Source organism: Labrus mixtus, chromosome 2 (genome assembly GCF_963584025.1).
Source record: "Labrus mixtus chromosome 2, fLabMix1.1, whole genome shotgun sequence".
NCBI classification, from domain to species: Eukaryota; Metazoa; Chordata; class Actinopteri; order Labriformes; family Labridae; genus Labrus; species Labrus mixtus.
In genome coordinates, this window is record NC_083613.1 from 15,177,132 (window position 1) to 15,195,249 (window position 18,118).

The 18,118-nt window shown below is 40.7% G+C and overlaps 1 protein-coding gene across 3 annotated transcripts in view; it reads left to right on the plus strand.

The window, feature by feature from the left end:
- Positions 1 to 4,258, plus strand: part of vegfc (vascular endothelial growth factor c) — a 49,537-nt gene extending 45,279 nt beyond the window's left edge. For all 3 annotated transcript variants that reach the window (XM_061052925.1, XM_061052927.1, XM_061052926.1), the window contains exon 7: positions 3,648 to 4,258. In XM_061052925.1, coding sequence (XP_060908908.1) covers positions 3,648 to 3,756 — 109 coding nt within the window. In that variant the 3' untranslated portion in view covers positions 3,757 to 4,258. The remainder of the gene's footprint in view (positions 1 to 3,647) is intronic.
- Positions 4,259 to 18,118: the final 13,860 nt, after the last annotated feature.

Sequence of the window (18,118 nt, forward strand, 5' to 3'; positions counted from 1 at the left end):
TTTTCCCATTTTTGTATTCCATAATGTTTTGTCATATTTATCTTCATCCATCCATCCGTCCTTTTCATCCAACTACTACCATCCAATCCCTTTTCTTCAATTGGTCCACCCATCCATCCATCCATCTATCTGTACATTCAACCCATTTCTATTCCTTCAATTGGTCCATCCACCTAGCCATCTATCCATCCCATAAGCCATTTGTTTTTCCATTTATTTTCTAACTAGACATCAGATGCTGTTGGTTATCACCAAGAGTCAGGGTGTTTTATCTCTGTAATTAGAACTATATTTTTATTGATCATCACATAAATACTCAATTAAATGTAATTCACAGACCCGATTCATGACTATGTTTGTGGTATCTAGAGGAAATACTGCTGACAGAAATATAATAAGGAAATCAACTTTTCTTCTACAAGGTGACTTTGACATAGGATTACTTTTTTAGTCATCATCAGTGTATTCCTCTGATTTCCTGTGTTGTGTGTTTTAGGTTTTGCTGATTTAAGCACCAGTTAGTTTAATTACTCACTAACTGGCATGAATGATATCTTGTGGCTAAGGTTCAGGGCTTTTTGGTTGCATCATCCTAGAGAAGTCAACCCCACTCTAACACACACATTGACACACTGGTGATGTTGGTGGGTGTGTTTAGCAATAGGAAAGCACTGGTGTGGCAGCGGTAGCTGGTTATTGCAGTGAACCTGGTTTGTAATACAAGACCTCCATGTGCTAATGACTTCTCCTAGCTGTCACTTAACCATTTCCTCTCCCGACGAGGGAGGAAGCACACACACATACACACACATCCATCCATCCCGTCCAGTGTTGACCCTTTGTGACCCTGTTTGAGAGTGATTTATGAGTGTAACGTAGCAGTAGGAATCTAGTGTCTGGGTTCTGGCACTGGTGTGTTTAAAAGAGTGTGTGTGTGTCTCTTTGAACTCTTCTGTGTATTTCATCATGGGTTCATGGGTCACTTTAAGTAGCCATGACGAAATATTCTGTCATCCACCAATTGACACCCCGTGAAGCCAGAAAAGCTGAGGCAATTACACGGCAGTCCCAGAATCTTTGTGATGTTGATGAAGTGCGTAAGTGCTACGTAATAAAGAACCAACCCCTTCAATGCCTTGAGTTCTTTGGAATACTATGGATATGAAGGTTAAATAATCAGGCCTTTACTCTGGGCGGGGGTTTAACAGATATCAGGTTTGAAAGTCAATACTAACGTTTGTGGCATTCAAGTTTCTTATTTTGTTGCCAATACTGGCTGAGATACCAATTTTCATATCCAAAGTTACAAAGTCCAAACTAAATTGTATTCTTCTAAGAACAACATACAAGTCAAACTGTATTATGGGTCCTTAACTTTGATGTCCTGTTCTGGTGGGAGGAGAGGTGGTTCAGGAGTTGGCGGTAAATCACAGTTGTTCTGAAGGTTGTAGTTTTTACTGCGAAGAAACCAAAACCTTGGTAGAAACCTTTGACCTTAAGAACACACAAGAAAGCAGTTAGTGGTTCTCAATCATTTGCAGCAGTGTTCGGCAGTACTGAGAACCTGCTCCCTGGAAACAGAAGACCACATCCAACAGTCATGGCTATATTCTTAAAGCGACCATTTGATATTGAGCTCATTTCTTTATTTGTATAAACTGTAGGGGGTCCTTCTACTTTTGTTATAGGTCATCCATTTTGAATTTATTAAGGCTAGGGGTGCGTTCGAATTGTCCCTCCTATCTCCTTTCACTATCCACTTTACCTTTACCACGGGGAAAACGTCATGAGGTTAAGGAAAATTGTTAGGATGTTAGGAGAATTCATAAAGGACTTAGGGAAAGGTGATCTCGTTGCTCTGACAATCCGACTGCATTTCCACTAGGTGACGTCATTAAATGTGACGGGCCGGCGGAGGTTAATGACGTGGGTCTGCTGTGTTGAAACTACAATGTTCAGAAAATGGACTACTACAAGATAATCTAAAAAACTTTCCCCTGTGCCTTCTTACCGGTGAAATAATCCTAATTACCACAAGGTTGGGATTGAAATAAAAGCAATATAGACTACTAGGCTACGAGTAACAAAAGTGAAACCATCAGCTTCCTGTCCACTCAGAAATCAACATCAGAATAAGTATGAAATTAATTGTTACATTTATGCAAGTAAGGAATGTACAACTGAAGAAATGCACAAAACATTCTGAATTGAATAAAATATGTTGAATAAAACATCATCTGGCTCAAAATGTCTCTCATCCCTTTTTACCTGAAAGACAGGGTGATGTTTGTTTATGGTGATTATAATCTGATTATATGGCTTTATATAATATCTCAAGAACCTTAATCAAGGCACGGGTTTCAGCATCTGTGACTGAAGGAAAGTTTCGCGTTATTTATGATATTACTTACGGCTGCCAAAACACTCAAAGTGGATAAATAACGAATGCAAATTGAGCATAGGCTGCAATAAAAGTTAAACTCACTTTGATCGTTTTAAACAACATCAGCATAACGTTCATAGTTCGCCCACGGGTTAAAAATTGTTGAAAGTTGTTCAAGGCATAATATTGCAATGTTAACTTACATGATCTCCCTTTTCTGTCATCGTTAATGTTCGTGAACAGTCGAGTCGCTTTAAATGTTGCGGCCGCAAGGAATTGTGGGGCGGCATATCTCATCTCCTTTGGTAAAGGATGGTCCAGTGTATCCTATGCTAAAGGAGGTTATAAAGGAAGCATTGACCCACCTTTCCTTAACTTTTAGAGAATTCGAACGGCTCTTATCATGGCCGACACTTAAATGCTTCCGGGGTTAAGGTAAAGTGGATAGTGAAAGGAGATAGGAGGGACAATTCGAACGCACCCTAGGAGTTATTCATGAATGAGGCCACGCCTGCGAGCTAGTTCAGGCTGTCAACTCGGGCTGTATTGATATTACACTTGACAAGCGTCATTATCCACAATCACCTGTCAACTCCTACTTCCAATTAGCTATTTAAGCTAAAAGATGTCCAGACTCCTCCTCTGCTTTCATTGTCTTCTCTGACCGGCACCAGTACTGCACTCTTGCTCAACAAGTTCTTTGTTTCCGTTTTCATAAAAGTAATGCATTCAGAGGACAAGGTTTTCATAACATCAACCATGAACAAGGACCCACAAAAAATATTAAAAACCCTATAGTATATATGCCAGATCAGTAGCTGGCGGTATGACTTTGTAATGAAACAACACGCCCCTGCGCACATACTAAGCAGTGAGGTGTTGACATACAAAAATGGCTAACACACAAGCGTTTGTGTGGATGGACGATGAGGTGGGGTTGCTACTCCAAGCGACCCAAAACTGCAAAAATATTGTCAGTTTACACAATGACGGAGACGATGCCGTTTTCAAAAGTTTGGATTCTGGAAACCTTAGCCTTTCCAGGCACCCAATCCACTGTTGTCATGTAAACAAACTGCTACTAAAGGTCACTGGGCCTGAGATTACGTCCATTTTATATACAGTCTTGTTAAATAGACCAAATACTAGTATCAAACAATCAAGTTTTGTCCAATTTTCAACAGCCGAACAAGGCCTGCTCTAGACATGTTTTTATTTATTTTTTTAAAATTAAGCTTAATCCTGATTTTTTCTTTCGTCACAGTTGTCTCCGGCCTCCCTGTGAAGTAAGGAGGCGACGGTGTGAGCCAGGTTTCTCCTTCAGTGAGGAAGTGTGTCGCTGCGTACCGTCCCACTGGAGGCGGCTGGACTAAAAAATGCAAACGTGCAGATTAAAAAAAACTGAACAAGTAGACCTGATCACCCAGCCCCTGTAGACCTGCTATCCAAACCAGCTGTGAGGCAGCTAAACGAGCGGACCCTGGTGAACATGGGGAGAAATCGATGATTGGACAGCAGATTTGGGAACTCTGAAGATTTGAAGGTGGGATATGCACTGAAGCGGCTATGAAGACATTTTAATGGGAGAGCGGCTGACCGGAGCCCGGAAATGGAAGTACAGACTGAAAGAGAGTAGACACTTGTTATAAATATTGTCTAAAATATGTGTTTTAAAATATTCGGGGGGTTTTGTATTAATTATGTCTTATTATTCTTATGTCAAATATTGATTATATAATTTATTAAATGTTATTGTTCAAGCTCTGTTTATTGCAGTTTCAATCCTTTTCCATGAAAATACACTGTGATCAATATTTTTGTATCATGTAAAGTATATGTGTAAAATAAAGTATACTGAATGTTTTATACTGTTAACTAGGTTTATCTGCTCGGGTGATATTTTCTGCTCTTTATCCACCTCAGCAACACACTTTGCACTACGCTGCACAGATGTATTGTTTTCTCGTAGGGAACACTACACAATGAAAATGCAGCATGGATATATATCATCACCACTCTGACCTCATTTGCAGTTTTTTTATTTCCACTTAGGAAGATGCTTTATTGTTGTCATATAAGTGTTGTTAATGCGTGTTTTATGGGAACATCAGTCTGCACTCTCAGGATGCATTCACACCTGAGACATTTGGTCCGTTTGAAACAAAGTCTTGTGCGCTGTGACGGATAGTTAGTTTGGTTTGTGATGGTGTGAATGCTCTAACAAATTCTGGGCCGGACCAAAGTAACTGTTGTCCGCTTAAAAACGGGGCTCTCGGTTCGCTTCCAAGTGCAGCAGAGTTCGGCTCGCAGTAGGTGAGAACCCTTTTTCAGGACCCTAAAAAAGGAAAGTGAACCATAAAGCAGTGCATTGTGGGTTGAATTTGGCCGTCTGTAAATGGTGTCAAATAGGTTTGACGAGCGTAGCTAACGTTAGCATTGCTAACAACACCAGCCTTCAGTCCCCCTTGCAGGTTAACATCCACATGCCTGTGCTTAATGTTCCACTTGCTCCGATCGATATGCCAGTTTAATCGAACACAGGCGACATATAACTTAATGTCCATTTTATAGATGCTGCCAAGCTGCGCCGAGCTACGGGATGCCATTCTTCCACTGTCCTGTTGTTTACTTTTGGGTCATTGTGCAGCATTAGGCCTGATGGCAGTAGCCACTGACCAGAGCTACGGCCCAAGTGGCGGTTGGCTACAGTACACAACATTTGTCAGGCTGTGGTGCATTTGAGAAAAAACTGTTTCAACAAGTCATTTCCACTTAGTAGACGAAGTTCAGATTAAACAAGATTAAATAATGCAGCAGAGCGATGTCTTTCAATGCTGTTAAAACTGTTAATTTCAGCCGCCAAACGGCTTGAACAACGTTAAAACTTCCCCCCTGTATTAAAAGGTTTAAACCTACTTTAAACCACAAACACTTCACCTCACCTGCAAACTCTCTACTAAAAATGTAAAAAACCTGAGAATACACAGTACGCTTAAAGAAAAAAAGTTTGTCCTTTATGGAAACATACGCAATTCAAAACGCACAGCTTTTATTTTGAAGGCGAGCTGTGTCTGTTTCTGGTTGTCGACTTCCTTGGTTCAATTTTCATTTGTGCAAGTTGGCTAATGCAACAAGCTGCGCTGAATAGCTTTGCGCGTCCTCGGACAAAGCAACAATAATACAGTCAAAGCGTCCACAACGTTAGGCTGAGTTGGCTGTGAGGGAATGAGTTAACATGCGTCAACATATATTCGCATTCTCCAAGTCGGACAAGGAAATTAGGCAACGCCCCTTAAACTGGCATGTTTCATTATACAACATGAACTACTGCAAATGAATTATACTTCGTATACGGACCTCAACATCATGTGTTACCTTACTCTTCTGAAGAGAAGAAAAGAAAGAAAAGTAAAGGCTCCTCCTTTCTTGATCTACAATCTGTCTCTGCTTCTCTGCCATACTGGTGCTTTATCACAGACACACATACTCACACACATGTGAAACACACAGGACTTCCCTCAGAGACAGCACTGTACAGCACACTAAGGCATCACACGTGAGCATCTGTGGGTGTTTGCATTCTTACTCCTATACTGCAGAAGTGCGGAGGGAGGTAAGAATGTGTAGTGTGTGTGTGTGTGTGTGTGTGTGTGTGTGTGTGTGTGTGTGTGTGTGTGTGTGTGTGTGCACAGAGGACACAGTGCTCCAAAGGTTGATATACTTGATAATCCACTCCAGATGTAGAATGTTAGTTGTTGAACCACCATCACCTCTCATGTCAACCAAGCCAATGTGTGTGTATGAGTCTGTGTATTTTTCCTTGTCTGCGGTTTTTGTGTGTCACCGGCAAAGTCAGACATCAAAATAAACTAAGCTTAAGTTTGAAGTGTTAAAACTAAGCACCTATGCTTAGTGCTAAACACACTCACACACAATTATGTTACTTGGAATATAAGTGGAAAGACGATTATTTCCAAAGTTATTTATGCTAAAAATAAAAATGTTAGTTATACTTCAATCAGATCCAGGAAGAGCTCTAAACACCAGTTGTTTTTATAGTTCAGTGGTAAATGGAGTGTGCGGTCCTTTATAAGAATCCACACAGCTCCACATGACACTGCAGCTTTAGTAAAAGTGGCTAACATCCAACATGTAACTGTATGATCAGTGAGATCAGTTGTGCTAAATTGGGGCGGCAGTAGCTCAGTCTGTAGGGACTTGGGTTGGGAACCGGAGGGTTGCCGGTTCAAGTGTGGACCAAATATGGAAGTTGGTCTGGTCCCGCTGTGGGCAGCCCCGTCGCTCTGACATCTCTCCATTAGTGCATGTCCATAGGATCCTGTTTGTCCATGTGTGTGTATATTTCAGCCTATGTGTGTGTTGCATGACTACAGAGTGTAAAAACAGAAATTTCCCCTTGCTGGGATCAATAAAGTAAATCTTAACTGTTGTCTTAACAGACCAACTCAAAGATGCTAGTCTGGGGTGCACCCCATGGAGGCTACATGTGTTCCTCCAAGCGGGCGGCCCAGGTTCGACTCCGACCTGTGGCTCCTTTCCCGCATGTCATTCCCCACTCTATCCACTGTCCTATCTCCACAATAAAGGCACAAAAAGCCCAAAAATAAATATTAAAAAAAAATCCTAGTCTGGAGTCGCTCAGCCTTTTTAATTCTCCTCAATCCTCCAGATGATTCTTCCGACCATAACAAAGAATTGTGTCTGATAGACTCTGGGTTAGGTAGCGACTTCCAACATCTAATTGGTATAGGTGATTTTAGTCCCTTTTCAGGGGTGCTTAAGCTGCTCGCTTGCTACAATAGTTATTTCTTGTAATAATATAACCATCCATCTATTATCTTAACTGTTTTTCCCGTTCAGGTTTGAGGGGGGGCTGGATCCAATCCCCGCAGTCATTAGGCGATCACAGGGCTGCATGTATGTTGTCGTGTCTCCTTTTGTTTAAACCCGAAAACAGGCAGGGCCAGTTTTAGCACGAATCCGAGCCAAACAAAGGCCACAACATCTAATTCTCTAAGTCTAGCCGTTTTCTTCAAGTTCTAATTAGAGTCTTAAAGTTCTTTAGAGACCGGACCTGGAGACCAAAAGTTGAGCACATAAAAGCTTTATTCATCTTTACAGAATCCAAAAGCAGTGAGCCCCTCAGCTGAAGGAACTAACAAAATCATCAAGGACATCCCTTTTTACACCCCCTTGGTGAGGACGTACAGAAAAGCTAAGCCACGTCAGGTGGTATGCAGTATACCTAGAGCAAAAATATAAATTATAAACGAGAACACTGGAAGTTCACTCGACATGAAAAGCTTGAGCCCAGATTTATTTGAAAGCCAGTTAGTGCCATAAAACACACAGAAAGTCAGACTGTTTGTCCAGTCTTTGGATGAGTAATCTCACCATCAAGTCAAACACGGTCAAAAGGTTAAGTTCAGTCAAATCCGTCTGATCGGGAGGGACTTTGACTGTACGGGAGAAGTGGACGTTGCTTATTGATTTCAAAAGTACAGCCAATGCAGGAGTGTGAGGGCCATCAGATGGGGGAATCCACTGGTTGTGAAATAAAGTTGATCCACTGTGAAAAAGAGTGAAATAAGAAATAAGAAAAAAATGGCTGAAACGTAATCCTCTGATCGGTACAGCTTTATATCAGCGAGTAACAGGCTCAGATTGTAATTCTCAGTGCCCGACAACATTACAGAGATAGAGATTATATTGCACTCTTTAAAGCCGCCAGACTTTATAGACAACATGGGACATGGGAGTTGATGAGCTACCGCAGCCCTGCTTAATCAGCTTGTTTGTGTTATTTTGTGTTAATCAAATATTGTGTCAGACCCAAAAAGATGTGCAGGCAACGCAAAAAGTGCTTCTATTAAATGTTTGCCTCTTGGGGGACGCACTGAAGCATTGATTGATGGGATGTTATTAAATCTCTTTCATCTGTTGTTTCTCTTATTTCCTCTAATTATGAAGGAATGCATTTGTAAAACAGTCAAAAAACAGATTGCTGCATTGCACCAACACACACACAAAGCACACACACATTCGCACACACTTTAAGTCCCTCCGTAATCGGGAAGGAAGGTAACAGAGCTACCCAGGTCTGCTGATGAGAAGATAAGATGTTGGCATAAATGGTGTGTGTGTGTGTGTGTGTGTGTGTGTGTGTGTGTGTGTGTGTGTGTGTGTGTGTGTGTGTGTGTGTGTGTGTGTGTGTGTGTGTGCTTGAAAGACAGATTGTGAAGATAAAGCCCAATGGCACAGAGAGCAGTTCACACCATATATTACAGTGAAGTCCAGTATTAACAATCCCACTCCCTTCCTGCCATTCAAACCCTGTTTGACTTATGACCTGTTTGTGTGTGTGTGTGTGTGTGTGTGTGTGTGTGTGTGTGAGAGAGAGAGGGAGAGAGAGTGATGGAGGGAGGGAGAGTGCGACCGTATAGGAGGGAAACTGGGGTTCTGGGTGTGTCGGCTGCAGAGATAACACAATAGAATGAGTCTCTAAAGCCGTTTTCACATGTACACTCTTGAAAAATGTCTAGATTCTGGATTTCAGGATGAATTCAGGGAAAGTCCTCCTGATCTGGTTGTTCACACATGCACCTCACAGTAGGAAACTATTCTGGTGGGAAGGGAGGGGGGGACATGATGTAAAAAGAATGACGCAGAAGTGGTGGACATGGCAATAGAATCCTTTATACAACGCTATAATGAAACTATTTTCCTTTATATTAATGCCATGTGTAGTTTGACAGAATATCAATATCAACAAAAGAACAGAGAAGAACATACTGGGCGACAGTTTAATTTCATGCACTGAGATGGTACTAAATCTCTGGCGTTGTCACATCAGCTCACTCAGATTTTGTGCAGAAAAAATCCTAGACAGCAGGCAGTAGACACTTCGGGTGCAGTCTGAGTAAAAAATGTGTCTGTTAGCGTTCACACATGAAGCTCACCACAAAGACATCAGGGGCCTAATTTATCAACAGTGCGTAAAAAGTGTTCTTAATTCTGTTTTACGAATGAAATTTAGAATGTTTCTAAGTACAAAAAAATCTGTATTTATCAAACATGCGGACAGCGATTGTACGCACATCGGTAGGTAATCAGCGTTGATAAATCCCACATGTTCTTAACCAGCAGGCTCATGCATGTTCGGGCACATTTGCATTCAGAAACGCCTCCACTAAACCATTATTATTATTATATTATTTACCTCGGCGGAATAATATGAGAGCAAAGAAAAGAAGCTTCATAACAGAAATGGAAGTCGATGAGGTTGAATAAAAAACGGTAATAAATAAATAGATCAATAAATAAAATAAGGTTAGTAACTCTCGCGCTGTGATCCAATTAAATTATTAGTCTTTTCACTTAGTCCAAGTTACTAACAAAAGAACAAATGATGCATGAGAGAAGGTGACAGGTCAGAGGAGAAAAGACTGAGATGAAATTTGATATTAAGCTCAGTGCAAAAAATAAAACGCATCGCGGCACAAAAGCGAGAAGCATTTGCAGCTGGAGCATAACAGGATACTCCACAATTTCACCCAAGAACGGTGCATTTACAGCGTCATCAGGGGCAAAGCTCTCTCTGGGATTTTGTGCGTAAGCATGGTCAGAGCTGTGCTTATATTTACACACATTTCTAAGTAAAAGTACAAGTTGATAAATCTCACTATTTGCTTGGGAATGTTCTTACGCACAAATTACGCACAGAACCGTTCTTACGCACTGTTGATAAATGAGCCCCCAGGAGTTTTGTGCAACTGGGAAAGCACTGATTGTGAAAATGTTTCTTTGCTTCTTTTAGCCTCAGTTTACAAATCCTGATCGACTTTACCAAACTTGCTTCAATGAAAGAGCGAAACCAATCTTTTTTTTTTTTTGACTTCATCATTGACTAAACTGCAGATTAGATTGGTTAGATTAGATTACATATTACATTAAATATAAGATGAAATAATATAATATAATAATAAAATAACGTTTCAGCATATTAAAAACAATTGAAAATTCTCTTAAAAATTGCACTGCATTTTTTGCTGGCAGTCGGACATGTGTCAGTGAGTCAGAGGTTGGCATTGAAATCAGAACAAGCAGCCGCTTAGGAGTGAATTATTGTGTTTATGATGTGCAGCTAATTGTCTTGAGCATTCACATTGTGTTGATGTAGTTAACTCTGCAATGCATGCTTCTCAAACTTTAACCCTCTTGACTTTATTTTACTTTCCGTCCTAACTTGACATCGTGTGCAGGTTTGATATCAAGGAAAATCAGTCATCATTACAAACAGTGTTGGGAATCACACCTTACTTAGCAACATGTTACTCCTAACAACACTTAAGCCCCATTTCCACCGAGCGGTTCAGTTCGATTCGGTACGGTACGCATTTATTGGTGTTTCCACTGTCAAAATGTGTGAATGGTACCAAAATAATCGATCCATACCGTCCTACTTTTTTGGTACCTTTCTGTTGGGGTGCAAAGTGTGCCGCTCCGACGCTAAAGGTTGGAGACAGACAAACTGCAGTCCGTTGATGGGTGGAAAGAATCTTCACTTCCGTAATAAAGGACAAACACAAAACGCACCTTGTTTAAATATCCTGTGGATTTAGAGAGAGTATTTCATTGCTGTTTTTGTTTTTTTGCAACTATTGTAGGCGCATAGCACCGCCCCATAGATGACTTTGAAGATGAAGGCCTTCCTAGGAATCATTGATTTTTGTTTACTGTCACATTCTTCTTCTTTGTTGGATATATTGGCTGTGATTAGTGAGGTGTAAGGGTACAGTTGGCTGTGGAAACACAAGCAAGATCCGGGTTTACCGTACCAAACTGTACTGAAACAAACCTGACCGCTTGGTGGAAACGGGGCTTTATGTGTTGCTCTAAACCCACTATTTTTTTCTACCAATGCTATTTGCGATAACTAGTAGTGAATCAAGTTACTTTTCAAATTCAAGAACACCTTTACAATGACAGACGTTTAAAAGCACTCTACTCGTTATTTTAAGTGAAATAGGTGACTCGATTTGGCAGGAGATGTTACGCTAACAGCAGCACAGTAGCATTCTGGGAGAAAGGTACAAACAGTATCACTCATAGTGTGAGGGACCGATGTGTGGTGGATGGATCATTCTACTTAAGAGAAACAGAAGGATGGAGACGGATAACTTTGTCAGCAGCACTCTACTGTCATCCACATTGTTTTCCGCTACCAACAACAACAACACCAACACTTGTTACTCATCACATGTCCTGTCGTTAGCCAATCGGAGGTTAGGATGATTAAACTCAAGGCAAACATAATGAGAACCACGGAGGTAGATTCAATATAATTTGGTCACAGTTACTAGGTGCTACTGCAAACATTAAAACATGTAAATCTATCAATATTAACTTTATGTGAATAGTTAACTGGAAAATGTTAACTTAAACTTCAATACATGAATTAACTCATACATATGAATTCACTTAACTTTTAAATCTTCAAATTTTTCAATTTGTTTGGCAGCTGATTTGCCCCAGCCACATGCTGCTGCTAATGATTTTAAACTCTGAAGCCTGATCTCAGTTAAGAAGGCAACAAGTTAATTTTAATTACATTTCATTTGACAATTAATCACCAGAGGGAAATTCAACCTATTGTACTCTGTAATTACTACACACACACACACACACACGCACACACACACACACACGCACACACACACGCACACGCGCACACACGCACACACACGCACACACACACACACACACACACACACACACACGCACACGCACACGCACACACACACACACACACACACACACACACACACACACACAAATATAGGCCTTGGAATACACAAAAGCAAAGACAGGACCTATAGACTTGCATGTTATGGAGATATGTCAGAGTGAGGGGGCTGCACAGGGACTGGAAACCTGAGCAGCTGGGGGTCCTGCTCAAGGGCACATTGTCAGTGCTCAGGAAGTTATCTAACAGCTCCCAGAAACCATTTCCATTTCCATTCTTTGTTAGTGCCAGGAGATAAATCGGCTACCCTCCAATCCCCAACCCAAGTCCCTACAGACTGAGCTACTGCTGCCATACACTCTAATTTTATTCTTATTTTTAGCTTAGTATTTTCAGAGCAGCGTGCAGTCAAACATGCCTCAGTCTGACTTTAAAAGCTGCTGATAGCACCTGAAATATCTCATCACTGCAGCTCTCACTCTCATATTGCTCATCTTGATCTAAATCCTGATTTATTCTCCACTGGAAGTATCCCGTGTAGAGTTTGTTGTCATATAAAGTGGTTACACGTAACACAGATTGTACCGATTGTAATAACAAATTGTACACAGACACACATCCTACACATCAGGTTTTTATTTAGCTCCTGAGAGTGTGTCTCCTGTGGGTCAATAAGATTCAAACTGTCGACTGTAGCTGTGAGTAATTGTGAATGAAAGCAGCAAAGATTAAAAACACCTGGACAGTGTGTGTACAAAAGTGTGTGTGTGTGTGTTAGTGTGCACTTCTCAGTCCTGATCCCAACTTCCCTCAAAACATTTTATATGTGTAACAGAAACATGAATTAGGAGAAACAGATTTGTGAAGCTGAAACAAACAGCCTAATGAAACCTCAGATCCACACTTAAAGATCATAACTTTCCCCTGGGTAACGTTGCAGCCATTACAGCCTGATTCATGGGGGTCGGACTCCAAAATACCTTTAAATAGCCAAGAACCAAGATTTTAAAAAACACACAACAGGTAGCCTTCATGCAACTGCTTAGCAATTTAGCACTTCAGCACATCCATCCAACCATTATCCATACTGCCTGTCCTGTTCAGTGTTGCGGAAAACTGGAGCTGATTCCTGCTGTCATTGGGCACGAGGCAGGGTACACCCTGGACTGGTAGACAGCCAATCAGAGGCAACCGCTTGGGGCCTCAGACAAGCTGGGGGCCCCTGAGGGCTGACAAACTTTAAACCACAGCACTGACTCAAAATGTGCTAATTTTGCAATGACAGTAGGAAACCTCCCTAAGGGGGCCAATCTGACAACACTCACTCTTGTTGCCCTGCTAAGTGTTGCATGCATTATTGCTGTAAAAACTTTAAAGTTTCAAAAAAAGATAAATGAATATGAATTATCCAGAGGAGAGAAAAAAGAAAGAGGAAGACGGGTAAGCGTCAGGACATTAGCAGACACAATGGTGATCAGAATCAGAATCAGATTCAGAAATACTTCATTAACCCCAGAGGGAAATTTGATTATTACATCCAAAATATACAATATAGCAGTAGAAATATAGTAATAAAAATATTAATCAAATAGAGTTGGAATGTAAGTAAGATATCAATAATAGGTACAATAAATATTTACATGAATTACGTGATGAACACTGGTTTGAGGGCCCCCAAATAAGTGTTTACCTAGGGCCCCTACAGACTCTACAAGCACCGCTGACTGAAACACTGCACCACCATTCAGCCTTTGATGATATGTGTCAAGATAAAACTCAGTTTTTGCAGTAACGCATAGACAAAAATGATTAATATTGAAGAATATATAGATATAGAGTTTTGTATAGATGTGAAACAGCATATGAAGCAGCATCATTACAGGCCCGAAAATCGCACCAGTAGCGAAGTTTGAAAGCACTTTTAGATAGCAGAAAAAATGGCTTGGAAAAAGTTTTGTCGTTAAACCTTCAGATTTAAGCATTCATTATAAATACGACGTGTTCACATTTTTTGGCCCTGAAAGATTTTTTTCTTTCTTAAATCTATATATGTGACCCACTAATCAGTTTTAAGAGACAAGTACATTCAGATTGCATTTGTAACACTTCAACAAAAGCCTGAAATAAAAAGAGACAGAAGGATCCTTTGAGTCGATTGTGGACATTAAATCTGTGTTCAATGTTTCAGCTGCAGCGACAGAGAATGTGGACAGAGTTTGGGAGGGTAAAATGAGCGTTAGGCCGTTAAAGGTTAAAATGAGATGAGGGACATGTACCTCTACGACTCTCCACCATCTGACCTTCTACTAACCCTGAACATGCCTGTCTGCCAAAATAGTTTTTTTTTTATATAACATTGATGAAGCAGTCGCTGGCTGCTCGCTGTGTGTGCGTGCGTGTGCATGCGTGTGTGTGCATTAGAGACAGAGAGCCAGAGTTACTTCTCGTCTCCTCTGGTTATGAAAACAAAGCGACCGCCAGCTCTGGCAGACACTTGGTCTCGCTAATATTAAATCCCTGAAAACACACATTATTCTATATAAGGTCGTTCGCTCTGACTTCTAAACATGGAAATGAAACAGTCAATCACATGGGACATAAAGTATTTAACGACATGAAGCTATATTTATGGCGGATCGGCTCTCACATCGTTGGGGCATGTTTGCAGGAGGATCTGCTGGAGTCCAGGTTCAGGGAGGTTGTCATATCAAATATTTGACATCTTGATTCACTTTATTAAAGTGCTGCGTGCTTATTGGAGCATCAGAGCATACAGGAAAGTAATGAAAATATACAGTACATAAGCCCACATGCAGACAATGAAGACACGTATGACGCACTCTAGTATTTATTGATGCTTTATGGAAGGCTGACGGTCTGACCTGAGAAGAACCAGAGAACAAAATGGGACACAACCTCTGTAGCCAAACCTGCTCTGTCTCGGACACTAGTTCAACTAAAATACCTTTTTATTGTTACACCAAAGCTGTAGCCTGCATTAAACTGTAGTCTTTATTTAAAACAGTGTTGAATGTTAGAGCAGGAGGGATGATTGACGTCTTTTAACCCAGGTTTGTGACACTAAAAAGAGCGACGTATTTCTTGTCGATGACAGATGAGATGGTCTGAGGCAAAGTGGGAAACTGTCCTGAGGTTTTCTCAAAGTCTGGCTGGAAAAAGTCCGGGTGGAAAATGTGGCCGTTTGCGTTCACACACGCAGCTCACAAAAGTCATTTTTGGACATTTTTGTGTTCATGTGAGAAACCACCACTAGTCAACAATCCTAGGAACAAAGTGGAAAGACATTGTTTTTATCCGGTTGTCTGACTGTCAGGATTCAACAACCAAGGTATTAGAAAAGTTGTATCTAGAAAGTACGGAAAATAGAAAATGTCGTCATATCCTAAAACTTTATGTTATCATTGACCAGTGTTCACCTCTGAATAGCTCCAGGGTCTCAACATTTCCCGAGGCGAGGGTCGATCACATTCTGTACCTGACAGGAAGTTGTACAACAAGATTTTTGCTGCAGGATACAAAGACTGAAGTGCTTGAAGTCTAAAGTGCTTCCAGACATGTTAATGTCACAACTGTTACTCACACAGGACTGTGTCCAACACGGTTTGACTTGTCCTCAAAGAATGCCCTCCTGTTCTGACCCGGTGAGAGGGAAACGAGTCAAATGTCAAAGTAAACGTCTCCGCTGAGCTCCGTATTGTAGCATCAGTCACATACAAGTGCAACAGTTCAACCTGTGAAGGTCACACAGTGTTGGTTTTATTTGAGAGACCCAGACTGTTGTCGCTCTGCAGAATGTGGCTCAATAGCTCCACCTGCTGGTCGGACAAGCACCCTCATATGCATATCAATGATTATGGTCTAACTTAAGATGTCAGCGTATTTATCTCGTTATCTTGGCATAATAAAACTGTTTTTTCTGTGATAATGAGTCAATGGAAAGCTGAGCTGTTATCATTTTGTACATAAAAACAAATAAAAGCCTTAAAGGCAGGCAAAGAAAATAAAGAAACAGATAAAAACAACAAAATGGATCAGAGCAATGAAATATGTGAAAGCCATTAAAGCAATAAAAATAAATTAAGGATGTTAGGGAAATAAAACAACTAGAAGAATAGAAATGAACAAGAAGTAGAAAAAGAGGATAACGTAGGCAATAAGATGACAATAAGTCTGCAAAAGTGAGTAAGTTCAATAAGTGATTTAAAACAAGAGGTGGACACAAATGCAGATGCAAAAACGATTTAAAAAAACCCAAAGATTTTCAAGAGTCCATAAAAATGTCCATCAATCCACAAAAGGGAAAACCAAATAAATGAGACCACATACTACATGCCTACTACACTCAAAACATAACCAGACCGTGAGCATGCCGTTAGCAACATACTGAAATACGGGTCATGCAACGTACTTCCAGTCCGAGCCTTTGTTCGATGAGCTAGCATCAAGCTAGCACGGCCGTCTGTCCGTAAATATGATTATACAACAATATGAAAGTGTATATTATGAATACAACTATGAAGCCATTTTAATATTATACATTTAAAATGTATTTCAGCACAGGACATTTATTTTAAGTAGCTAGTCGGCTGGCGGGCGAGCTCTGCGATTGCACAGTCTGAGAGCTGCAGTGCATTCTGGGGCGGTTTGGTATTATCATATGCTCCCGTTTCATACTTTGTGGCCAATCTAGTATACATCTGAGCGTACACAAAATTGCATACTATGATTTCAGTTCATATTACATACTCAATGTGACGTCACAGTGAGTATGGAAAGTATGAAAGTATGCAGTTTTGGTCACTGCCTGCAAAATCACAAGGAGGATGAACACAGGACCAAGGCAGGTAAGACGTATACTGACACAGAAGGAAAGAGCAGAGGCTAAATGCACACTGAGGTAATCAGACACAGGTGAGACGAGAGACACAGGTGAAGACAATCAAGGGCAATCAAAACCAAAGGGAAACATACAGGAGACATGACACACAGGGGGAAAAAAAACTACACAATAAAACAGGAAACACTGAACTTCAGAATGTTAGAACAGACAAGGAAAAGAGGAAAACGAGGAGGGTGAAGTAAAAAAATAAATCAGGAAATTCAATCTAAACACTGAAATAAACAAAATACAGAACTAGACAACAACGAATCATGACAAGAAGTTGCTGATTCAAAGAGCTTTATCTCCTCAGGCAGGTGGTTTCATAGGCCAGAGGCTCTGATGGCAAAAGGACAATCACCTTTTCTATTTAAGTTTCCACTTTAAAAACAACCAGGAGGCCCCCACCTGAGGATCAGAGGCTGCGAGAGCCCGAGTCACACGTGGTTTAAAAGTGAAAAGTCAAATCTTAAAAGCCGTGTCTAGTGAAGCCAGAATCAGGTCAATGTGTCAGTAAGAAGCCGAGCTGCTGAACGAGTATGAGGCGAGAAGGCGCTTAGGTAATTCCTTAAAAGTGGGAGAAAAGGACACACAAAAACAGGGATAAGAAAAGCTCATTTAACTGCACTACTGCCAGCAGAGACATCGATGACGTCCTCAGAAATAGCCAAATGCTGCCATCTTGTGGTCTTACTGGAGAATTACAATGATGTTTGTGTTATTTATTAGAACCAGAATCCAGCTTTGTTGCTGATGAGATTCACAAAGTAACCTTCAGAATTATTTTAATTAAAATCCGTTTATAAATTTATATTTACATTCACAGTTCCTCGACTGTTAATTGATCAGTACCTGAATAAAAGATCACTGATGGGGAGAGAGAAACATTCGTCCAAGAGGAGAGATTCATGCTCATTTAAAAACTTTTTTAATGTTGCCCTTTATTCTGCCTACTAAATTCCCAGGTCCCTATGTCTGTACATGAGGGAAGAATTTGTCGAACTGCTGCAAATAATCCTGGTAGTAGAGTGAAAACCACCACAATCACTGTCAGTAAATCACTGGAGGC